The sequence below is a fragment of the Eretmochelys imbricata genome, chromosome 8, assembly GCF_965152235.1.
Source record: "Eretmochelys imbricata isolate rEreImb1 chromosome 8, rEreImb1.hap1, whole genome shotgun sequence".
In the NCBI taxonomy this organism is placed as follows: Eukaryota; Metazoa; Chordata; order Testudines; family Cheloniidae; genus Eretmochelys; species Eretmochelys imbricata.
In genome coordinates this window covers 105,700,125-105,724,340 of record NC_135579.1, presented here as the reverse complement: position 1 = coordinate 105,724,340, position 24,216 = coordinate 105,700,125, and the positions used below count along the sequence as shown (strand labels likewise).

At 49.4% G+C, this 24,216-nt stretch overlaps 2 protein-coding genes and 4 non-coding genes across 7 annotated transcripts in view; 2 read left to right on the top strand and 4 right to left on the bottom strand.

Moving 5' to 3' along the window:
* The window catches only part of KIF2C (kinesin family member 2C), a 49,035-nt gene extending 42,443 nt beyond the window's left edge, over positions 1-6,592 (bottom strand). For both annotated transcript variants that reach the window (XM_077823847.1, XM_077823848.1), the window contains exons 1-4: positions 6,529-6,592; positions 3,137-3,231; positions 416-523; positions 57-105 (exon numbers count right to left, since the gene is read on the bottom strand). In XM_077823847.1, coding sequence (XP_077679973.1) covers positions 57-105; positions 416-523; positions 3,137-3,231; positions 6,529-6,592 — 316 coding nt within the window. The remainder of the gene's footprint in view (positions 1-56; positions 106-415; positions 524-3,136; positions 3,232-6,528) is intronic.
* A 3,693-nt stretch (positions 6,593-10,285) lies between these two features.
* On the top strand, positions 10,286-10,402 carry LOC144269700 (U5 spliceosomal RNA). Its single transcript, XR_013347005.1, has one exon. It is a non-coding gene; the product is annotated as a U5 spliceosomal RNA (small nuclear RNA).
* Positions 10,403-12,793: 2,391 nt separating this feature from the next.
* LOC144269675 (U1 spliceosomal RNA) lies at positions 12,794-12,957 on the bottom strand. Its single transcript, XR_013346987.1, has one exon. It is a non-coding gene; the product is annotated as a U1 spliceosomal RNA (small nuclear RNA).
* A 429-nt stretch (positions 12,958-13,386) lies between these two features.
* LOC144269611 (uncharacterized) lies at positions 13,387-24,022 on the bottom strand. Its single transcript, XM_077825389.1, has 4 exons — positions 23,170-24,022; positions 16,205-16,452; positions 14,339-14,636; positions 13,387-13,679 (listed from the first exon to the last, which is right to left on the bottom strand). Exons 1-2 carry the CDS (start codon positions 24,020-24,022, stop codon positions 16,439-16,441), a joined length of 867 nt encoding a protein of 288 aa, XP_077681515.1. The 3' UTR covers positions 13,387-13,679; positions 14,339-14,636; positions 16,205-16,438.
* Positions 21,085-21,270, top strand: LOC144269681 (U2 spliceosomal RNA). The gene has a single exon (XR_013346991.1). It is a non-coding gene; the product is annotated as a U2 spliceosomal RNA (small nuclear RNA).
* Positions 22,688-22,851, bottom strand: LOC144269673 (U1 spliceosomal RNA). Its single transcript, XR_013346985.1, has one exon. It is a non-coding gene; the product is annotated as a U1 spliceosomal RNA (small nuclear RNA).
* Positions 24,023-24,216: the final 194 nt, after the last annotated feature.

Sequence of the window (24,216 nt, the reverse complement as noted above, 5' to 3'; positions counted from 1 at the left end):
CAGCATAATTTATTTTTGTCTTATGACTATAGACAAGAATTAAGAGTCATTTTTACCTTCTCTTGGAGCAGGAATTTTTGAAAGCGTTGTTCTACGTTTTTGTTTCTACAAAAAGTTAAAAAGCCACTACAGTAAGTATCTGAAGCATCTACCATGCTCTTTGCATTATACAATTAAGATATGGTAACAAATACAAGGATGTGCCTATTCTTTTACAGAAAGCAGTACAGGAAGCCCCCAAAAAATCCATATGGAACAAAACATGCATACCCAGAGACCTCAAAGTTTAAAATGGAAAGTAAGTGAAAGAATCAAAGCAGTTTTAAAAATAATCTGTACTTATTTATGTTCTGACATGCTGCGGTTTGAATTTTAGTACCATAACAAGAGTCTGAAGAGTTTAAGGATTACATACCTGTATAGTTACATTCTCCTGCAGAGGCAGGTTCTCTTTCACATCAGAAGCAGAAGGAATTTCTTCTAAAATCTCTGGATTTATTGTTATCACATCTTCAATCTCAATCTACAAAGGCAAAGACAAGATTTACATAGTAGACAATTTCTGTTCTAACTCCAATGCAAGACAAATAGCTTGACATAAACCTTAAATAAAGACAACCAAATATAAGCCATTCATTTGTTTGATGTGGAAAATTAGGGTTGCCTTGATTAGTAATGTAGTATTTTAAATTCCACTTGAGCAGTCTAATCGGACTATAATAGAAATCTGCTAGCGAGACCATCTACCAGCGTCTGCCAACCACCACTCAGTTCCGCAGGAGCCATTGGGCACTTCTGAAAACACTAGCAAAGCACATTTGTCACCGTTTTAATCTCTTGGGGCTAATCTTAGTAAAGCTCTCAATCACTTCATGATTTCTGCTCTAGGAGAGCATTACGAGTTTACAATATAGTTGTGCTTGTTGAAATAATTATATTAAAAAGCTACTCACAGAGTTAAATGAAGCATTCAACATTTAAACCAAAACAATTAAATTCATCTGCATTTTCCCCATATTCACCCTCCTGCTATTTGCAAGTGGGAGTAAATAACTGATTTCACCTCAACCGCCAAACTCCTGCTTTACCCTGTAGTGAAGTCATAATCCTTTATCTACAACATTCTGCAGCTCTGGAAAAAGTGTGATGTCACAAGTGTCTGTGGGGGAGGAGGGGGGTAGTGAGGAGTTGGGCTGTGAAGGAGAAAACTTAGGCACAAACTGAGTCTCTCCCCCTTATTTTTACTGTGTAAAGATAACCTTATAACACACTGAGTTTGTATGCCACATAGTTGTATAATTATCACTTCATCCTCCACCGAAACTAAGCTGCCTTTGATATTGAAATAGTACCTATTCTGCACAAGTAAGTTAAGTTTATATATTAAATATTAACCTTTTAGAGGCTTTAAGTGAAAACAACTATGTCATTTAATCCTCTGTAAAATGAGCAAATACACAATATTAACTGTTCTCATACAAAAGAGAGAAAGCATTCACCAGATTTTTAAAAAACAGATTTCTAGATATGTGATTGTCTCCAAGTATTATGGAAACCCAGGACAATCATCAAGTTTACTCACTTCTAAGAGAGACCTTGGTAAATGCCAGTCCCTCCAACTCACCTGGGCTCTGACAGTCGTGGTTTCTTCCCATTACGATAGCAGATCACTTTGGAGGTTCTGCAAGTCAAAAAACCTAGGCCCCCATGATACCTGTGCAACCTCATTGATCTTATGCTCATGGGTTTGCACTGGTAGAGTTCAAACTAATTTGCCTGCAAAACATCTATTAATGGTGATTATGCATGACATAGCATACCCAGCTTCAATGTCAGAGCGCCACCTCATCTTTCAAATCTTTCTCTACCTGCCGGTACATATTTAGACTTCTGACTAGCCTAGATCTGATAAGAGTTTCAAGTCTCAGACAATGCAATTAGTAGTTGGACTCTGGCCCAAACCTCACGGCTAATTCCCCATCTGTTGCAAAGACATCTGGGATCTCGTGAGCAAGCTCCTCAGTACAAACATCCACTAAGTTTCAGGAAAAGCAAAAGTTTCCCTGAGTGAAAATAAAATAAGCAGAACTAAAAAAAGGAATGTGGTAAATTGTGCAAGCTGGGAGGAGATTTACAAAGTCAGATTCCAAAACAAACGGGAAACAAGGAAAACCCTTTTCTACAGCCAATGGAGCGGGAAGATGTCCGGCAGAATATTAGAAATACCTCCAGTTCTTTCTCAGCTTGTCTGTCAAAGACAATGGAGATATTCTAAGTATGGTTTTAATGCATAAGTGGGTAGGGGATGTCCAAAGTATCCAACTAATTTCACATTTTGCCATATGTTAGGAAATTCTTCCAGAAAATTTGAGAGATCATTAAAGGTGCTGAACACCAATAGAGAGCTGCCAAGGTTGCGTAAGTCAGGCCTTTGTTAAGAGCATGACAGTACGACACTAATGAAGAAGTCATAATTCATCACTTATGAGTCGTAAAACTAATGTATGTATATAAATACATACGCATTTAGTTTTATTCTGAATCAACTATTCTTACTAGAAAAAAAATAAAAAAACATTGCCCTCAGAGGCAGTGTATGTCAGCAATATTATTGCAATTATTATTTGTGATTAGTTTGAGGGTAGGAAAACTGTGAAAACCCCTTATCACTCATTTCTGTAAACTAGACCACTGTATTCCAACTAAAGAGCCAAAGACAAACATGGCCCAAAATTAAGGATTTATAAAAACAGACTTAGTTTTTGTAAGGCCAATAAAATCTTACATTACGTTCCAAAGAAAATTAACAGATAAACCTTCATCTGCAGCATTTCCAAACCAAATATTACAACTTTTATGCATTTGAATCTGAAGAGTTAGAACATACCACAAACAAAAAGTGAACTGCCCAAGCTGTTCTCCTTGTCCTAGGGGACAGAAATATTATTATATTTTTAACCCTCAGTTTAATGAGCCATGGAATTCTATGAAACACATGTAAGAAAACTGGCTTTAAGCCCAAAGGATCTTTATTTAAGAGAGTCATGGATTTCAGCCCCATGCTTTATAACTATGCAATTCAAAGATGCTGCTTTACTCCAGATAGAGTGAGCCTGGGGACACCTCTCACACTCACCTCTTTTCCTTTGGTTGATTCCCCTTCGGACCATTCTACCGAGACAGACAGCCTTTCAACATTTACAGTCTTTATAATTGCACTGTGAATTAAGCCTAAGGATTAAAGATAAATTCACATTTCATCAGGTCATTCAACACAACACAATTAACTTTTGCTGAAGAGAACAAATCCTCATATTCATCTCTGTAATACCAATTCAAGACTGGAAGAATAGTTTTTCAGAGAGAAATTTGCCAGTATTCTGTATCCAAAGCTATGAGCCATTGTTAAAAGCTGGGAATGGCCCTCATACTATAAATATTGGATAAACAGTCAAGACACAAAAAAGCAATGAAGCTGTTAACTCTGCTGTCAGCCAGCAATTTCCTAAGAGTACCAACACCCATGAGGGCCCAGCTGCCCAAAGGAAATTAATGCCCCAGCAAAGGGACAATAGCAGCTTAAAGACCACATCCCTGCCAGAAAAGGTGTTTATGTGCTATAGAGCCCGAACACTGAAAGACTTCTGGCTTACTTAGCTTATTTTGGCAGCACTTAGTAGGTGTTTTCCCATTTATATGGGGTTTTCCTACACAGCAACCAAGGGAAAGAATTTTTTTTTTTTTTTTAAAGTGGAAAAAACAGTCTCATAAAAAAGAAAAAACACACACAAAGATAGCCTGGGGGAGTTCAAGGGTCTGTTTAGGACCAGAAACCACTTTTTAAATAGCACTGAAGTCTACTAAACAACATGTTTACAGCATCCTTTCATTTTCAATCTCCTTTGGAAAGGACAGAGTCTCATATATGCCTTGTGTCATTGGAAAGATTTCATCAATAACGGAAAGGAAAAAAAGCCAAGTCTGTAAGAAGACCAGTCCCCTAGGGCATCACAAGCAGTGAGTCCAACAGAGGCAACCAAAGGCAAGAGTGAGAATATAAGAACAACCATACTGGGTCAGACCAATGATCCATGTAGCCCAGTATCTGGTCTTTCAATACTGGCCAGTATCAGATGCCTCAGAGGGAAAAAGCACACATTGGGGGAAGGGGGTGTGCACACATCCATAGTGAATATGACAGCCCCATTTGAGCATGGAGCTCTTACAGTTTCACTGCATACCCAGTGATGACAGGACAGGGGAGAAAGGGACTTGTCCCAGCTGCAACCCAGAGGTCCAAGGTGGATGGGGGCTCTCCTCCTGACCCCTCACCCCCAATAGAGAGGCTGCTTCCCAGAGGTGGGGAGTGCTGAGGAATGGTAGAAGGAGAAACAGCGGAATAAAGACAATGGACTTCAAGAAGGCAGACTTTAGCAAACTCTGAGAACTAGTATGTAAGGTCCCATGGGAAGCCAATCTTAGGAGAAAAAAGCTCAGGAGAGTTGGCAGTTTTAAATAGACATTATTAAGGACACAAAAACAAACTGTCTGAATGCATTGGAAAGACAGGAAGTATGATAGATTGGCGTTAATGGTCTGAAACGCAAAGAGTCAAAGGTAGAAGAAAGTAGTAAGGATGTAAATATCAGTTAAAAAAGTTAACCGGTTAAACGATTTAAATGATTTTGTTTAACTGGTTAACCGCTAACTGTGGTAGTTGTGGGGAAACAGTGGGGGCTGAGGCCAATCCAGCCAGGGCCAGGCTCCTCCCCCGGCTGAGCCTGAGCCTGCGGGACCCCAGCAGAAGCAGCACAGCTGTGCTTGGGGCCGCTCCCTCTGACCCCACATGGGGCCACCAGGGTTAACGGTTAACCAGTTAACCTTTTACATCCCTAGAAAGGAGATCAAATTACAAAGGATTAATATAAAACAAAACAAAAAGCACAAGCATGAAGGGACAAAGTTAGAAAAGACAGGGCACAAAAATGAGATTAAACTAGCTAGGGACATACAGGGTGACAAGAAAACATTTTACAAATAAGCTAGAAGCAAGATACCAAGGCCAGAGTAGGCCCGTTACGCAATAAGGAAGGAAAGACAACAACAGAAAATGCAGCAATGACCAAATTATTAAATGTCTTTTTTGTTTCAGTCTTCACCAGAAAGATTAGCAGTGATCGTACGACTAACATAGTGAACATTAGTGTACATGGATTAGGAGCGAAGATTAAAATAGGTGAAGAACAAGTTAAGAATTAAGGTATGTCTACACTTAAAATGCTACAGCAAAGACACTACCTATGGCAACAGGAGGATTCTCCTGTTGACATAGGTAATCTACCTCTCCGAGAGGCAGTAGCTACGGCAACAGAAGAATTCTTCAGTTGACCTAGCGCCATCTACAACAGGACTTTGGTTGGTGTAACTATGCTGCTCAGGGGTGTGGATTTTTCACACCCCATAGAGATGTAGTTACTCTGACCTAATTTTCTATTCTAGACCAGGCCTTACTTAGATAAGTTAGATATCTTCAAGTCAGCGGGCCCTAACAAAATACAACCTAGAATATTTTAAGGAACTGGCTGAAGAGATCCCTGAGCCATTAACAATTATCTTTGAGAATTTGTGGAGGAAGAGAGAGATCCCAAAGCTCTGGAAAAGGGCAAATATAGTACCCATCTATAAAAAGAGGACTTAGATCAGTCATCTTAACTTCGGTACCTGGAAAGAAAATGGAGCAAACAATGAATTTGTGAGCAGCTAGAAGATAAAGTAATAAGTAACAGTCAGTACAGATTTGGCAAGAAAAAAAAAATCAAGTCAAACCAACCTAATATCCTTCTTTAGGAGAGTAACAAGCCTTGTGGATAGGAAGAAGCAGTAGATATGATATCTCTCAACTTTAGTATGGCTTTTGATACCGTCTTATGTGACCGTCTCATAAGCAAACTGGGGAAATAGATCCCAGATGAACCTAGGACAAGGCTGGAAAACCACACTCATGGGTCGTCCTCTAGCGACCCTGGAGTGGGGACCTGGCCTGGGGCTGGCTCGAGTGCAAACTTTCAGCGAGGACTTGGGGAGCAGCCTAGAGTGCACCCCCGTTACCGAGCTCGCAGAGGACACCCGGCGGGGCGGGGCTGCAAAGGCTTTTGGGAGGCCAGGGTTAGAAGTCAGCAGCAGGAGCTGGGCAAGCGGGAGAGAGGGGCTGGAAGCCAAGAAGGCTGCAGGCAAAGCCCCGCGCCCAGGGAGAAGACCGAGGGCGCAACGACGGAACGGGACAGGCCCTGCCCGGGAAGGAGCAGCGGGGACAGGGATCCGGGGGAAGCGCGGATCACAGAGCAAACGGGAGGCAGCGATGTAACGGTGCTGCAAAGACCCAGCCCGCCCCCGCCCGCTGAGCGGGCCCCTCCACCAAGGCCCTCGAGGAAGCGGGCGGTACGGAAGGCGGCGGGGGTCAATCCTGTCAGAGACCCCCCCCCTCCTCCCCTCCCGCCGCACGCGCGCGCGCGCTCCCCCCGCACTCACCGTTGCTCCGCTGAATCTTAATAAGCCGGCCGGGCTGGAGGCGGCTGCAGACCGCGGAGTCCATAGCGCCGGGGGGTGGGGGTCCTCGGGGCCGCTGGACCAAGGGGAGGCACAAAGGGGTCCGTGGGCCCAGCGGTACCGCGTCCAATCAGCAGCTGGGCACGGCGGGCCCCCCGCAACCGCCGCCGATTTAAACTCCGCGCGCCGGCGTGCCGCAGGGCCTACCGGGAAACGCGGCCTCGGAACCACAAGCCCCAGCATGCTGTGCGTGTACAGGGAACTCCCTCTCCCAGCATGCCGAAGGGGCGCCGGGCCGGTGCACCTATTGGGAACTACAACTCCCAGCATGCCGCGGACCCGTCACTCAGAGCGCTGCGGGGCCTCCGCGCGCGGTGCGCCCTGGGAGATGTAGTCCTAGGGCGGTGCGGTCTACCTGCCCAGCTACACGTGGTGCTGACACCCCTGGCAGGGTTTCCCCCTCTGTCCGGGCCCCGGGCCTGCAGGCGAGGGGCAACCGGGGAGGGATGGGGAAATAAGGCCCTGACCCTGCCTGTAGGACCCAAATAATCAGGGATAATGGAAAAGAGGGGACAGTGATTCCCACTCCAGAGAACCCCTCCCCCACTCAGCATGTGCCCCCGTGAGTCACTGGCCACCCCACTTCCACCCCCAGCCTGGACTCGTTGCTGTCTCCTGGAGCAGGGGGGTCACATTACAAACACCTTCGTGTATTTACACTGAAAGCGGGAAAGCGGTGTCTTTCCCTGTGTCGCGTGCCAGCAGCTGGTTGGGTTCGGCCTGGCCAAGGGGAAGGTCGCCGGCAGGATGCCCTTGCAGCCGTCAGCCTCTGCACGGGGCTGAACTGCATCCCCACGTTGTGGGTGTGGTGTAGAACAGGGCCCCTGCGCTTCAGGCATTTTGGGCTGTGAAATTAACTTCCAGAGTGCACGAGGAATTTCAGAATGACGCTCCCAGCACTACCGTATGCAGTGTTATTGTGGCCCTGTTCGTCCCAGAATATTAGAGAGGCAAGAGGGTGAGGTCATATCTTTTGTTGGACCAACTTCTTCTGGTGAGAGAGACGAGTTTTGGAGCTTCTTCCCTCCAGCCAGGCGGTGTAGCAATCAGGCAGCCTACTATAAGCCAGGTGCGCACATGAAGTTGCCCAGAGACTTGCTCTGCTGCTGGCCTTGATTTCTGACACACTTGATTTCTCTTAGGACTCCCCATGTCTCCCTTTCACCCCTGCATCAGCTGGAGGAATCCTCCTGGTAAATAGCAAGGCTGCATATCTTTGTGGTTTGCCCAGCGCCCTTTTTGAACAAGACTCTGCTATGTCTCTTGTGAAGTGGCCCAAGGGTAATATCCTCCAACATAAGGGCAGCCTGCAGGGGTGTACTGGCAATTACTAACCTCCGCCCTGCAGCCCCTCACCGACCCAACAGCCCCCTCTACCCCCCAAAACCTCCACAGCCACTCACCCACCCCACAGCCAACACTCATCTAAGTACACCATGGCCACCCACCCAGCATTTTGACAGGAGTCCTATACAAGGGGAAGTAATTTAGAAAATGTCTTACCACCTGGAAGCGAACCCCAGGGTGGGAAGAGAAGATAGGAATGGCCTTCCAAAATGGTCGGAAAAGAAACATTGTATCATTGTTGGCATGGAGACTAGAACTGGGGACAGTAAGGCCTTGTGTTTTTTCTGGTTTCCTTTGGCACCTTTAACGCCACGGCCTCTGCAAAGAGGGAAATTAGCACCTGCAGAGAGGCTGGAAAAAAAAGACAAGAGAGGAAATGTTCCAGGAACTAGTGACTGCATCCCAACAGAGGGCCTTGAAGGCAGAAGTTTGGAGGGAAGGTTTCCTGGTGCAATCACAAAGCATCAAAGTAGAGTGCATGGCCTTGGAAAGGGACATGATGCAGACTCACACAGCACGGTTGGAGCACCTTTTGTGACAAAGGTCAAGCGCTGCTCCCCAACCTTGCAATGTCCAGCAGACTATAGGGAACACACCAGACAGGGACAACCATTTCATTCAAGCTTTACAACTCCTTCCAGAACAATCCACCTACCAGGATGTGGTGACCAGATGTCCCGATTTTATAGGGGCAGTCCTGATATTTGGGGCTTTGTCTTATATAGGTACCTATTATCCCCCACCCCCTGTCCCGATTTTTCACCCTTGCTATCTGGTCACCCTACTAATATTGAGAAGGAGAACCCCTTCAAACACATCACCTACAGGAGTTTCTGAGCCTTCAGTTTGGCCATGCCACAGTTCCACTGGCCTCAGGTTTGCACTGTGTTCTTAGTTTACTGTTTTTTTAAATCAAGTAGTTATGTATTCCCTACGTTATTTGTTCATTCAATCAATTTTTTGGGGTAGAACTCAGCTGAAAAAGGTCATTGAGGTACAGCGCAACCCACAAATTATGTAACATCCACCCGTAGTATCAATTCCTAATAAAATCAGCACACAAACAAACACATTTCAGTCATTTCCTTGGCTACAACATATTCATTACCCACAACTATCCCCTGGGCACAGTGCATCCTTGACCACTTGGGGCTAGATTCACAAAAGGACTTATGCACCAAATCATCACCTTAGGCACCTAAATCCCAGAATCAGGCCCCACTGGGATTCCCAAAACCCCTACTCAGCTGCTGCTGAACTTTGTAGACGTCTAATTTAACTCGGCACCCACAGTTTTGCAGGAAAAGTTCCTTAGGCGCCTATGTTGCTGCCTGTACACGAAGCAGCAGAGCCAACCATCCCCAGGGCAGCTGCCGAGAGACCAGAAGCAGCTCCCGCCCAGCACTTCTCTGCACAGCTCACAGCAGAAGGGAGGGCTGGAGCGGGTTTGGGAGCAGGGCACAGACAGGCTTGTGGACTGGGACCTTGCTGAGATTCTCTTCCCTTCTCAGGTTGGGAGTACCAGCTCATCTGCAAACCCACAACGCATTGTGCATTGAAAAGCCTTTCTTTGAGCATTTTGGTGTCCATTGAAAGATGTGCCAATTTCTGTTCAGCTACTCTTCACGGGATTGGGCTGCACAAAACATGGAGCCCTAAAATGAAATGATTTAGAAGAACCCCTAGTTTCCCCCCAAAAGTCAGCTTACTCTGTGCACAAGTCCTTCCTCCCCTGGTAATCAGGGGTGCTGGTGAAACAATTTTTAGAGTAAGGGGTGATGAGAACCATTGAATTGAATTGTAAACCCTGTATATAGCGGAAACCACTGCAATCCAGGGGGTGCTGCACTCCTAGTTCTTCTCCTGCTAGGCCAGGGGTGGCCACCCTGGGGCTCTGGAGCCATAGGCGGCTCTTCAGAAGTTAATATGCGGCTCCTTGTCTAGGCACTGACTCCGGGGCTGGAGCTACAGGCAACAACTTTCCAATGGGCCAGGGGTGCTCACTGCTCCACCCCTGGCTCTGCCACAGGCCCTGCCCCCACTCCACCCCTTCCCGCCTCCTCCCCTGAGCCTCCCGTGCCCTCGCTCCTTGGCCCCCACCCCCGCAGAGCCTCCTGCAGACCACAAAACAGCTGATCTGGAGGGAGGGGGAGGTGCTGACCAGCAGGGCTGCCGGTGGGTGGGAAGCGCTCGGGGCGGGGCGGTGGGGGAGCTGCTGATGTATTACTGTAGCTCTTTGGCAATGTACACTGGTAAATTCTGGCTCCTTTCCAGGGCTCAGGTTGGCCACCCCTGTCCTATACTGTTAATGCTTCTACTCTAATTTCTGTTTACACTGGGGGGAGTTTTTCAGAGTGAATGAAGCTTTTGCCTTTTATTTAAGATTTCCATAGAGCTGAACCTTTATGAGTTTATATGTAATTTTTGGACGCCTCATTTCAGTGAGGCAAATTATTGTAAAAAGTAGGTACAATTTTTATTTGATGACTATACAATAATTCATAACAGCCGTGAGTTAAATGGTTGGTTTTTATAAGCCATTGGAACAAATGTTTTTAATTTAACAAATTTGTTAGTTTTTTGGGGATGGGGATTTATGCAAATTCTAAAGAATTAGGGTTTTTTCCCATACAGAAAAGTGAATTTCACTTAAACTTCAAGCTGTTTGTCAGACGTACTGTTTGAAAACTGGTTAGGTAAAATGAGATTAAAGGTGGGATCAGACGGAAATGCAGCTATCTGACATCTGCGCGCTGCAATTTATGATTGAGAAATTCTTGGGAAACAGCAGTTGTGCTGACTTCACTTTGATGCACTTGAACTGCAGAGGTTGCCATGTCCACCAGAACAGCTCCTGTAACCAAGGACCCCAACATCCCCTGTCCCCCACATTCAGAAAAAAGCAGCTCTTTTCACACTCAGGGGCTATTTGCTCGTGTGGGTGTACAGATTATAAGAACATAAGAACGGCTATACTGGGTCAGACCAAAGGCCATCTAGCCCAGTGTCCTGTCTTCCAACAGCAGCCAGTGCCAGGTGCCACAGAGGGAATGAACAGAACAGGGAATCATCAAGTGATCCATCCCGTCGCCCATTCCCAGCTTCTGGCAAACAAAGGCTAAGGACAGCATCACTGCCCATCCTGGCTACTAGCCATTGATGGACCTATCCTCCATGAATTTATCTAGTTCTTGTTTGAACCCTGTTATAGTCTTGGCCTTCACAACATCCTCTGGCAAAGAGTTCCACAGGCTATTATTTACTGTTTTTATGCTACAAAAATGCTTAATGTAAGAACAAGACTCACAGTGGCTTCTATGGTATCTTACTTGAGGGGATGGCGTTGGATTGTACTTTTTTGTATTTACAGCCTTTTATCAGATTTTTTCCCCTCACACATTGGTAGAAAGAAAATGTTTAAGTCTGTTGAGTCAAGAACCTTGTTTCTTTGTTATGACAAAAAACTGTCAAAATGCTTTTATAGTTAAATATATTTTAAAGGGCAAGTAGATAGCCAGGGGTTCTCAAACTTCATTGCACTATGACCCCCTTCTGACAAGAAAAATTATTATTCAACCCCAGGAGGGGGGACTGAAGACTGAGCACACCTAAGCCCCCACCACCCAAAGCCCAAGCCCTATCACCCCAGGCGGGGGGCCAAAGCTGAAGTTCAAGGGCTGCAGCCCCAGGCAGGGGGCCTGTAACCTGAGCCCTGCCACCCTGGGCTGAAGCCCTCAGGCTTCAAATTCATCGCCAGGCAGTGCGGCTCAGGCTTCAGCCCAGGACCCCTGCAAGTCTAATGACAGCCCTGGTGACCCCATTAAAACAGGGTTGTGACCCACATTGGGGTCCCGACCCACAGTTTGAGAACCACTGCGATAGACAAACGTCTATGTATTTAGCAGCCCAAATGGTAGTTGTAATGAGTACGGCCATTTATAAAAACCTGTATTGTTAGACATATTTTAGCAGCATTTTCTAGTATAAAATAACTAGAGATTCTTAAACGTCTTCAGAGTTTGGCATCACAGCTCAAGGGATTTAATAACCTGGACTTTACAAAAGGAAACTCCTGGGGAGACAATTAGCAGTTTTCTCACAAATGTTTGAGGGCAAAAATGCCCATTAATGTCACTGAGCTGCTTTTTACTGGGGATTAAATTTTACCTGGTGTAGTGAAGTGAAACAGCAAAAGGAAGGCGGTGTTTCTCCAGGCCATGAATATCACCTGGCTTTATATTTTCTACAAAACAAAGTAACAACCTCTTAGTGCATAATGCAGCATGGGAGTGCCAATTATTTATTGTCTGCAGTTCTTAGACATGACAAAGAAAATCCCTCTCTGAATGCAGCTGGTATTTGGGGATTGGAGCTGCTGCTAGGGAAACTGTTACCTTTCCCCCACAAAAACTATCCACCCACTTTGGAACAGGCATAGCTTCACTACTAGCAGCTGAAAAGAAGCAAGAACTATGATCACCAGCTATGACAAGTCATTGCTGAGTGCAGAGTTCATGGAATAGTCAGAGGTGGTTGTAAATTGTAACACTGACCGAGAGGGCAATATCTACTCTACACTGAGCTCTACACTGAGCTGACGCTGCTTCATTCAGGCTTCAGAATACACTGCCCAAGGAGTAGAATTTGCTATAACAGAAAACATTCTCTTCAGCCTCATTATTAGGGCACAGACCAAGACTTCCTAGACCAACCTGTAGTCATAAAAAAATGGGGAAAACCCCACAGTAACAGGGAAGACACAGCTTCAGCGGGGGGTAAGTATAAACACAGATTGCTCCAAACAGCACTCACTGAGATTTTTCTGGTTTTGACCAAACACTAAGGAAAAGCGTGAACGCAGTCCCCCACTACCACAAATTATACAGTTGAGTTTTCCACATTTGGGGAAATCACAGGGGTCAGCACACCTACAGTGCAACGGATGAGCCTCAAACTAAGAAAACTACCTTCATGATCATGGTATCTCCACTACCAGGTAAGTATGAGCTTTCAATGCCCAACTGCCGCCCGCCCTCGCTCGCCCCATACTCTCAACCCATGGTGGGGCCTGCCACGCCCTGACTGACGGCCCCACCCACACCGGCCCCCACTGCCGCGAGCTGCCCGGACATGGCCGCAGGGCCCCACCATTCTCCACACCCAGCCCCGGGTGCCAAATTTGGGCCCTGCTCGGCAGCCTGCTCCCACTCCCACAGTGCTCTGCTCGTACAGATATCTGCATACGTGCTCACACAGCTCCGCCCCTCTGGTCAGGCCCCTCCTCCTGCCTGCCTGGGGCCGGGATGCACTCCCCTGGCCAGCCCCGGCTTTTCAGTGCCAAGAGCCCCGCAGCCAGCCTCACCCCCACCAGGTGTCCTGGCCGAAGTGACAAACTGAGAGAAACATTACAGAGGGCACTGAGAGAGGCGGCACTTCAGCAAGATTTAGCTAGTTTATTATAGGATTTAGCTAGTTTATTATAGGATTGGCGACGCACGTTGTCTTCAGTTTGAGATCTGAGGTGCAATTGACCTGGCTGAATGACCGGTCCGAGTGACCAGACTATTGTTATGGTTTTTGGTGCAAGGGACCATCTGTCACAAAGGCAGGCTCATCTGGGTGGCAAGATAGATTCAGGGTTCCCAAGGGGGCTGTCTATGGCTCCATGTTAAGGGTGTTCATCATGAGCTACTCCAGACGTCTCAAGCCCTCTCATGGATCAGTAACTGGTTAGCAGATAGGAAACAAAGGGTAGGAATAAATAGTCAGTTTTTACAATAGAAAGGGGTAAATAGCAGGCTTCCGAAGTATGAGACAAGACTACAGAGGTTAGGGCTGGTCAGTTTAGACTGGAGATGACTAAGGAGGGATACGATACAGCACCAGTTCTCAACCAGCCGTCTGCCAAGAGAAACCTGGGCTTGACCCACCTCTGACTCACCTCATCGGGTCACCAAGCCTGCCTGCCTGGTTTGTGAGGGGGAGGAGGGGCACAACAAAAATGGCAGTATTACTGCAGCAGAGAGCTCTCCCCTGCCATCAGGAAGGGTTGCCTCACAGCCACTGACCCCACGAGTATTACTGCAGCAGCTAGCCAAGGAGACACGCCACTGCTCCGCCCCGCCACGTTAGCATTTCAGGGAGCATGGCAAAATGAGAGGCAGAATGTTGGGGGGGCAGCAGGTGACCCTGTGTGCCTCCCCCTGCTTCACCTCTGGTTGGGGATCCGCAGGGCCGTGTATTTATTTTTAGGGGCCCCCGGTAAATAAAAAGGTTGAGAACCACTGTGAGAGAGGTCTATAAAACCATGAATGATGTGGCTAAAGTGAAGAGCAAAGTGTTATTCACCCTTTCCCACAATACAGTAAAGGTGCGGGGGACCCACCTGACGAAATTAACGTGCCGAACTCCCTGCCATGGTATGTTGTGAGGGCGAAAAGTATCACTGGCTTCCACAGAGAATGAGATGAGTTCATAGAGACTAGGTCCAGCAGGAGCTATTAGTGAAGTTGATCAGTGATGCAATCCCATGCTTGAGGCAAGCCCTAAATCTCTGACTCCACAGAGACCAGGAGTGGAAGATGAGGGTGGATCACTCCAAATTTCCTGGTTCAGTACACTCCACTGGGGTAGATGGATCATTGGTCTGACCCACTCTGGCCTTCTTACAGGAAATCATGGAGCTGAAAAAATTAATTGCTAATGAGCTCTGCTGCATAAGGTCATCCAGAATAACCAGATAGGCCAGTATGAATACCCTTTTTGTACCATTAAATATTAACACAGAAAGCATGGGGATTATTCTAATTCTTTCATTTGGGAATCATGCATGAAAAAAATGAAACTTGAAAATATATCTGACATTTATTTTCTACATTATGCAAGCCTTGTCTTAGCAAATTACTAATACCAAAAACATACAAAACCAAACAGCTAGATGAATACAGATCACAAAATAGCCCCCCACTGGAAAAACATCTCACTAACACATCGAGTTCTAAACACTGTATATTGTAAACAATATTTTTTAAAAATGCAGGGTTTTTTTACAATATACGCTTTAGCTATCAAGAGAAGTTCAAGTAGGAAAATCAAAACACAAATCTCCTCTTTTCACAATAGGGAACAGCCTCATTGAAGCAAAATATCAAAAAATTGGGTAGAAACTCATAAATGTTCCTCTCCACAGAAATCTTTAGTAAAAACACTTTATTAGATTTAACTCATGTTTTAAAATCATCACACAAATTAAAGTTGGCTACTCAAGCCTTCTATGAAGCACTATGTCTACAGCCTTCTTGGTTTCTTGTTATAATTTTGCACAACTCTGTTAATGAACTTCTTGAATGCAATGCATTCATCTTTGGTGGCTTCTCATGTGTCCAGTACTTCATCTTCTTTCAGAACACAAAATTCTATTCAATGATGAAACAGAACACTCAACTGTAGCTGTTGTGACTGGGAGTAGCAAGAGATGAATTCCTACTTCTTGCAGCCCAGGAAACACAGCACAAAGATCAGGTCGAGCCACTAGCAATGATAAAAAAGAAGTTGAAGTCAAATCTTCATTCATTCGTCGTATGATATTCCACTCTGTGTTCAAATTCTCTATTCTGTCCTGAGCACACGGCAGTCCCATTGCTGGTAGTGCCTCACTCCACTCAACTGTCGGTGTTTTATAGAACAGCGATCTGTAAAAGCTACGTAGAGGTTGAGTAGAATCTAGAAGTCGCCGTTGTAGATTTTTAAGAATCAATTCTGTGTACTTTTTCAATTGTCTTAACAAACACTTCTTGTCCTCTTCACTTAAGGATTCAATATAAATGCCTTCATTATTCAACTTCTGGACTGAAGTCTTTGCTTCTTCCTGTACTTTTTCAGTGGATAGCTCTCTGATTGATCCAAATGTAGTTTGTATTGCTGGACAAAGATCTACTACTGTTTAAGCAGATTAAACCCCAAAACGTAGATGGCCACAAACCACATCCTCTCGAAATAAGTAGCGCTGCATAAAGTGTCTAGCGGAAATCAACTGAATATATATTATAATTGTAGAATACTTGCATATGTTAAGGAAAGATCAGCGTCAGCAATCTAATACCAGTTCTATGGCAATCAGCATAGCAAAAAAACACAAGGTACAGCGGTAAAAATGCAAAAGAGAAACCAAATTGTACTGGCAAAGCAGCAATTGGCCCTTAACGTTAAGTTAAGCAGCAATGCATACATTAAGATAATCAAACAAACTTACCCTAAACTATGCTCGCATCTCAAGGCCTCATTGGCTAGAGCACATCAAGCAGGCTAGCGGCAACAAGCCATATAAACCTGCTACAGGCAAGGGAGAGTGTGATGTTGAGGATATATCCCGGAGAGTCTGCTCTCTGGCTGGTGGATCAATTCGCCTCCCTCTTTCCAAAAGCTGAGTACCCCGACTTTCTTCTAAGGATCTCCGACAAGTTCCTGGCCAGAGCTTGTGTACTACCTAGGCGTGAGTATCTGGGGAAAAATTGATGAGAGAGTCAATGATAAAAGAGCTCAAATAATTGATTGTCAGATTGATCATTTTAACTGGTTGATGATTTCCTGATTGCAGATATCTAAGTTAAGAACTTTTTTAATTGAAGTTTCTTCTTCTTTTGTATGTAAGAAAGATTAGTATAATCTTGCAAAAGTCTCATGGTGTGTAACTTGTAATCCTTATTCACAACATTCTATCTCGCTTATGACCAATAAAACTTATATACCTTTTGACCCTATAGCACTAGCTGTTTTTTTCTGCCTTATCCAATTTTGGACCCTTATTTTCATTGCTCTTCTAATTCTTTGTTTATTAAAATCTTGGCAAGTGGTAAAAAGGATCTCAGAGCAATAAAACAATTAGATTCTTAAAAAAGGGGCTAGGGTGTTCCTCATACCACCTGGAACATCCTAGTGGAGAATAATGAGAAGGGCCTCTGCCCTTTTTCTTTTTTCTTTTCTCCAGTAAACTCCCGCACCTAGCACCATGAGGATGGCTCTTCGGGACCTCACATCCAGGAGCAACAACATCTCGCCAGCTCTTCAGGAGGAGGATGCCCAGAGAACCTCTCCCACTGCCCAGGACCTGGATGCTGATCGCTGCCCTGCTGCTCCTGAGAAAGCTGCTACCAGAAGAGCCCGCCCAACGACCCACGACCAGGATGCTGATCACTGCCCCTCTGCTCCACAGAGGGATGCTCCCGAAGGAACCACCTCCTCAACCCAGGACCCTGAAACTACTGATCACCCTGCTGCCCAGAGGAACGCCACTCCAAAGCGAACGCACTCCACAGCCCAAGATCTCAATGCCGCATGCTGTCCTTCCAGACAAAGAGACATCATGGCCAGCGAGTCCACGCCCCCCTCCCAGGAGCGACTTCACCTCCTCAAGCTTCTCTGCCAGACCGAGAGGAACCACCTGTGCGAGGCACAGCAGAGATCTGCCCCACAGAGGGTGAGGCAGGGGAAGATGACTGCATCTACCTCCAGGACCCAAACCCTACAGGCCTCCTCCTCTGCCCCTCCTCTGCCTCCCATGCCCCACTGAGGACCTCCCAGCCGGATACTGCCTGTAGGAGAACCAGGATCATCCCCAGCGCTTCCAGACACGACTGCATCCCCCCAAAGTCCAACACCGGTGCTTCCAGAACCCCACTCCCTCCTGGAAGATCCAGCACTGCCTTGGAGACACGGAGAGCTGCCCCCACCACCACGCCAGGACCCCGGCCTCAAGATCCACCTGAACACCGTTCCCCAGTCCGAGAGACAACAAGGCCACAGACCGTCCCCACAGCACCTGAACCTGTGGAGACAATGCAGCAGGAGGAGCGACGGCCGCGAGCCAGGGTCGCCACACCATTGCAATCCGTCTGGATGGAGGAGCTGGCAAAGGCTGACAACTTCGAGAACTTCCACACCCTGATGGACAGACTGACCACAGAACTGCCTTTAGAAATCACAACCAGAAGGAGGGAATCCCAGGAGGGCACACGGACCACTCGCAGATTCCCTGCGCTGAGCCGTAACAACACCGCCAGAGAAGGCAGGAGAGGGGATGCCAGCAGCCGCTATAATCCGGCGGCTGCATCCCATATTCAGAAACTATACAGGACAAACTGCTCGAAAGCCATGAGGGAGATCCTCGACGGGACCTCCTCCTACTGTGCCATCCAGACCGAGAGGCTCTACTCCTATTTCAAGGACGTGTTTGATCGCGAGGTCCAGACCGATGTGCGACGCCCAGAGTGCCTTCTACCGCTACCCTTGATCAACCTCACAGAGGACCTGGAGCAAGATTTTTCCCCGCGGGTGGTGCTGGCGAGGCTGACGAGGACCAAAAACACCATCTCTGGAAAAGATGGTATCCGCTACCACCTGCTGAAGAAGTGAGACCCCAGCTGCTTGGTGCTTGCTGCCATCTTCAACAAATGCAAGCTGTTCCACCGTGCCCCCCGCTCCTGGAAAAAATCCATGACGGTGCTCATCCACAAAAAAGGCGAACGAGATGACCCCAGCAACTGGAGGCCCATATCCCTCTGCTCCACCATCTACAAGCTGTATGCCAGCTGCCTCGCAGCAAGGATCACGGACTGGTCAATGTGCGGGTGCCCCATCAGCTCAGCGCAGAAGGGCTTTATGTCCTGTGAGGGATGTTACGAGCACAACTTTCTTCTTCAGACAGCCATCCAGGAGGCCAGGAGGCAGTGCACCGTAGCATGGCTCGACCTGATCAACGCCTTCAGGTCCATACCCCACCATCACATCTTCGCCACCCTGGGAGAGTTCGGGATGCCAGAAACCTTCATCCAGATCCTCCGGGACCTCTACAAGGACTGTACCACCACCATCTGCGCCACGGACGGAGAGACGGACGCCATCCCCATCCGCTGCGGCATGAAACAGGGCTGCCCCCTCAGCTCCATCATCTTTAACCTGCCCATGGAACTGCTCATCCGAGCAGTCTCCAGCGGCTTGGCCAGCTTCAACCTGCATGGCAAGAGAATCAGCATCTTGGCCTACGCGGACGATCTGGCCCTGGTCGCTGACAGCTCGGAAAGCCTCCAGGGGATGCTCGACGTTGCCAACCGAGCCACCGAGTGGATGGGCCTCTGCTTCAACCCCAAAAGTGCGCCTCCCTCCAAGTCGAAGGTGGTGCCAGGGCTCTGGTCTGGGCGTCACGGTTCCTGATCCAGGGCGAGCCCATGACCTCCCTCGAAGAGGGAGAGGTATACCACCATCTGGGCACACCCACAGGAGTTCGTGTCCGACAGACCCCCGAAGACACCATTGAGGAGATCCCGCGGGATGCAGCCCAAACCGACTCCTCCCTGCTTGCCCCCTGGCAAAAGATCAATGCCCTCAATACCTTCCTGATCCCCCGCATCTCCTTTGTCCTCAGGGGATCGTCCGTAGCCAAGGCGCACCTGAACAAGGCCGACAGCACCATCAGGCAGCTGGTGAGGAAATGGCTCAACCTTCCCCAGAGGGCCAGCACCGACATCTTCTACATCTCCCACAGGCAGGGTGGCGCCAACGTGCCTCGGATGGGTGACCTGTGCGATGTGGCGGTGATCACTCACACTTTCCGCCTCCTAACATGCCCGGACCCGACAGTGAGGAGCATCGTGGAGGAAGCCATATGGGACGTGGTCAGGAAATGCACCAGCAGGGCCGCCTCTGAGCAGGATATCGACACTTACCTCAGTGGCTTCCTGGAAGCTGAGTTCGGGAGACAGGGGGGAGACCTGTCCTCTCTCTGGTCCCGCACCTGCAATGCCTCAAGACGTCTAAGAAAGAGGATCAGCTGCCGGTGGAAGTGGTGCGAGGAGCACCAGGAGCTGGGAATACTGGTGCGGTGCATAAAGACCCTGGAGCACACTATCACCACCCCGACCGCCAGAACCCTGCTGGAAAGGACCCTGAAAGACGCCATCCGCTGCCACTACGCCGAGAACCTCAAGCGGAAGCCGGACAAGGACAAGGTGTTTCAGGTGTCCAGCAAGTGGGACGCCAGCAACCACTTCCTCTCTGGGGGCAGGTTCACTAGGCTCGCTGACTGGTGGTTCATCCACCGGGCCCAACTCAACTGCATTCCCCTCAATGGAGCCATCTGCCATGGCAACCGGGACAAGCGCTGCAGGAAGTGCGGCTACGCCAAAGAGACCCTGCCTCACGTCCTGTGTGGATGCAAGCACCACTCCGGAGTCTGGTGCCACCGCCACAATGCCATCCAGAACCGGCTGGTGAAAGCCAGCCCGCCATCCCTGGGGAAAATCACCATCGACTCTGCCATCCCCGGGACAGACAGCCAACTGCAACCCGACATCATTGCGACCAACACAGAAAAGAAAAAGGTCCTCATGGTAGACATCACAGTGCCATTTGAAAACAGGTCACCAGCCTTCCATGAGGCCCGAGCGTGGAAGGTCTTGAAGTACACCCCGCTGGCCAAAACCCTGAGAGCCCAGGGCTACAAGGTCCAGATCCATGCCCTGGTCGTGGGAGCCCTGAGCGCATGGGACCCCCACAATGAGCCGGTACTGAGAGCGTGCGGAGTCAGTCGATGCTATGCCCGGCTCATGAGACAGCTCATGGTGTCCGACACCATCAGGTGGTCCAGAGACATCTACACAGAACACATCACGGGACACCGCCAGTACCAGGTCGAGTAACCGAGAACGCCAACCAGGGAAATAACCCACCTCCTCCCTTCCCTGACGAACCGAAGGACACACCCCAACTATGTACTTATTGTCTACACCGCTATTGACTTGGACTCTTAATACATTCCATGGGTGATGTACCTGAGTCCATTTAGCCACTGACACTTTTGTTGTCAGACGCTACCAGTGTGGTGCTCTGCTCGTGTTCGGTGATGATAACAGTCGGCTGCGTGTGTGTTCCCTTTGTGTGCTGCCCCAGCTCTGGGCAGATAGCTAACACAGCAGACCCCGAGGGAACTCCCAAAAACCACAGACTCTAGTAAGGTACGAAGGCACCCGAGCCGGGTTTATTGTCAAACGAAGCACAGTGATAGTTCCCTACAGACTCTACAGGGCATACTACGAATTTGTGCTCCCTGGCAGACGTAATTTGACGTATTAAGGTGCAACCCCTTTATGTAACTTTAATAAAATTTTAAAATCTGTTCTTATCAGTTTAATATCTGCTATGTCCTTTATTTGAGGACTGTATATTAAATTGATTTTTGAAACAGGGGGATGGAATAGGAGCTTGCTCTGTCCACCCCATGCATTGACTTGGTACTGCAGTGCCTCCAGGAACGGTGCATCTCCTTTTGGGGACAATGTTCTGGTTAGAAAAGCAGAAAGAGTTTAACTGCGATGATGCTTCTTTAAAGTAGATTTTTTGAAGTAGTTGAAAAGTCTTAAGTCTTTAGCGCTTTGGTTTCTTTATGACAAAATATTGTTACAATTTTTGGGAGTGTTTTGTGAGTCTATAGACATGAGGTTCTTTGGCTTGCCAGAGGATTATTTAAGAAGCTCGGATCCTTCTTTCTCCTGTGAGTCTTTTCACCAGTATGAGGGACAAATGCTTTCCAGACTGTGGGTCTGTTGGGGAGGTGGTTGGTTGGTTGGTCTTATTGTTGGGTTGTTTTTTTCGGGGGTGGGGTGGGGGTAATATTTGAGGTCACATGTATATCAACAACTGCATGAGTTACATAGACTTCTCCCCACCCAGCCTATGTTCCATGTGTCTTGGTTTGTAACCTCAAGACAAGGCACCAGGTGTCGTGCTGCATCCGGCACACAGGGGTCCCAATCCTGATTTCCCCCCTCCCCAAACCTACTGTAATGTAAAAGCTAAATAATAATCCTTAACTTCTCAGTGTTGCCACTGTCACCACTGGAAAATCATGAGTCAGACTCCCCAAAATCCTAGACTGGTGAGGTAGGAGTTCCCTTTACAAAACCTGTGTTCACCCTTTCCCCGTGCAGACCAGGCCTGAGGGTTGGTGCGTGCTGAACCAGTTAAGTCAAATAAGCCAAAATAGCTCCATCTGTCAGGGGTGTGTAAAAGGGAAACGCACTCCTGGGCGACACGGACGCACCGACCTAACCCCCACCATAGCTAAGGGCATTTGGGGAGGCGGTGGGCCTAAAGCGACGGAAAGACCACCTCCACCATAGGGTTCTGCCAGCCGAGTCTCTGTAGCACAGACAGGGTTGCCACCAAGAGAAAAAACAGAGAGCAAAAGCCAAAGCACCCCAGGGCAGGGGGAGAGCCTGCAAGTTGGAGGAGGGGACCAGGAGACAGGCGTTTTTGACAGGCCATCCTCCTGTCAGAGGAGGAAGAGCCCAAGCAACAGGCAAAAAGCTACAAGCAGAGCAAACGGCAGAGCCAACAAGCAGCTCCCCTTAGGACAAAAGAAGGCACTGGTCCTAGCCCCACAAAGACAAAGTAGAGAGAAGACCAGATGTAAAAGCCCAGGAAAAAACAGAAAAGCAACAAAGAAACCAGCAGCCTGACCCACCATTTGAAAGACAAAATCACTGAGCTATGCTCCAAAAAGCAAAAAAGAAACCAAAGTAGATAAGTAATTATCCTTACTCAAAAGCAGAGCACAGATCTAACCTTTTCCAGAACAACTATCAAAAGGAATAAGTTAAAAAAAGACAAAACTAAACCGAAACACCAATACAAAAACCTCAAAGTATCATAGCAGAAAGCTTTTCTTCTTTTGACCGATTGCCAGGGGAGAGCGCGAACGCAGTCCCCCACTACCACAAATTATGCAGTCGAGTTTCCCGCATTTGGGGAAATCGCAGGGGTCAGCACACCCGCAGTGCAATGGATGAGCCTCGCCCTGGGGAAACCACCTTCGTGATCATGGTGTCTCCCCTGCCAGGTAAGTATGAATAACGCAGCCCCGGCCGCCGCCCGCCCTCGCTCGCCCCGCACTCTCAACCCACGGTGGGGCCCGCCGCGACACGCCCGCCGGCCCCGCCCACGCCGGCCCCCGCTGCCGCGACCTGCCCCGCGTGTCCCCGGGCCCAGCCTTCTCCCCGCCGAGCCCCGAATGCCGAATTCGGGCCCGGCTCCGCAGCCAGCTCCCGCTCCCATAAGGCTCTGCTCGCACACACATCTGCATACGGGCTGCCGCGGCCCCGCCCCTCCCGCTGCCCAGCCCCGGCTCGCCCGCGCTCAGAGCCCCGCCGCCGGCCCCACCCCCACCAGGCGCCCGGGCCGAAGGGCCGCCCGGTCCCGGCCGGGGCCTCTGCGGGGCCCGCTCCCCCGGCGGCCGCGTCTCGTGCTGCAGCCAGCCCGGCTCGGAAGAGGCGGGGCCGACAGAGCTGCCCCCGGCTTCAGCAGCGCTCCCGTGTCCGGCCTGCCCGAGAGCCGGAGCCGGTCCCGTCCCAGGGATCCCGGAGCGCCGCGAGCAGCTCGTGTCGCGGACCCGCTTCTGCCGGGGGACGAGGGACGCCGCCTCCCGCGTCTCTCCCCCCACCAGGAGTCGGAGCCGCCCCGAGCGGCCTCCCCGGCCTGCTCTCGCGCCCGGCCCCCGGCCCTGCAGAAGGGCGGGGGCGGCCTCCGCGCCAGACCCGGGAAGGCCCCTCGGTCCCTCCCCGGCCCGCCCAGGGAGGCGGAGCGCGCAGGCGGGCGGCGCGGGGGGAAGCTGCTCCCGGGTCTCGGGGGGCTGCAGCTCAGCGAGCCCCCGGGCCCCGGCAGCGACTCGGCAGCAGAGACGGAGCAAGCGGCGGGCCCCCGGCCGGGCCCACCCCGGCTGGCGAGAGACGCTCCGGGGCGAGCCCGGCTCCTGCGGCCTCGCGAGGCGCCTGCCCTGGCTCCGGGTTCGAGCCTCCGAACCCAGCAGGGCGCCACGTGCCCTCGGGCTTCCCCGCCCGGCTCCGGGGTCCTCCGTGCGCCTGCGCGCCAGCGGGAGTGCCTGGGGAGACCGGCCGCCCCCGCCCGCCTCCGGCCCCGGCCCCCGGCAGCGCCACCTCCGGCCGGCAGGGGCAGCCCCGAGAAAAGCCTCGTTTGAGCGGCGAGGCGGCCGGCGAGTCTGATTTGCATACCCACAGTGCATTGCGCTCAGTGAAGCCAGTCCCTGGTGAAGGGGATGGTTCTGCTCGCAGCGTGCTTGGTTCCGACGATCAAGCTCGGGATTGAAGCGGGCTCAATTCACTTTCCTGTAAAGGCGAGCGGTGTAGCGGGCTGTGAGCGTAGTCACCGTGAGGTGAAGAGAGAAGGCGGTTTCCCCGGCAGCGCCTCTGCCGGTGT

What these genes read in the sequence shown, in the direction of transcription:
- LOC144269611 (XM_077825389.1), bottom strand. Translation starts at nt 24,022, where the DNA reads ATGCACTGTGGGTATGCAAATCAGACTCGCCGGCCGCCTCGCCGCTCA.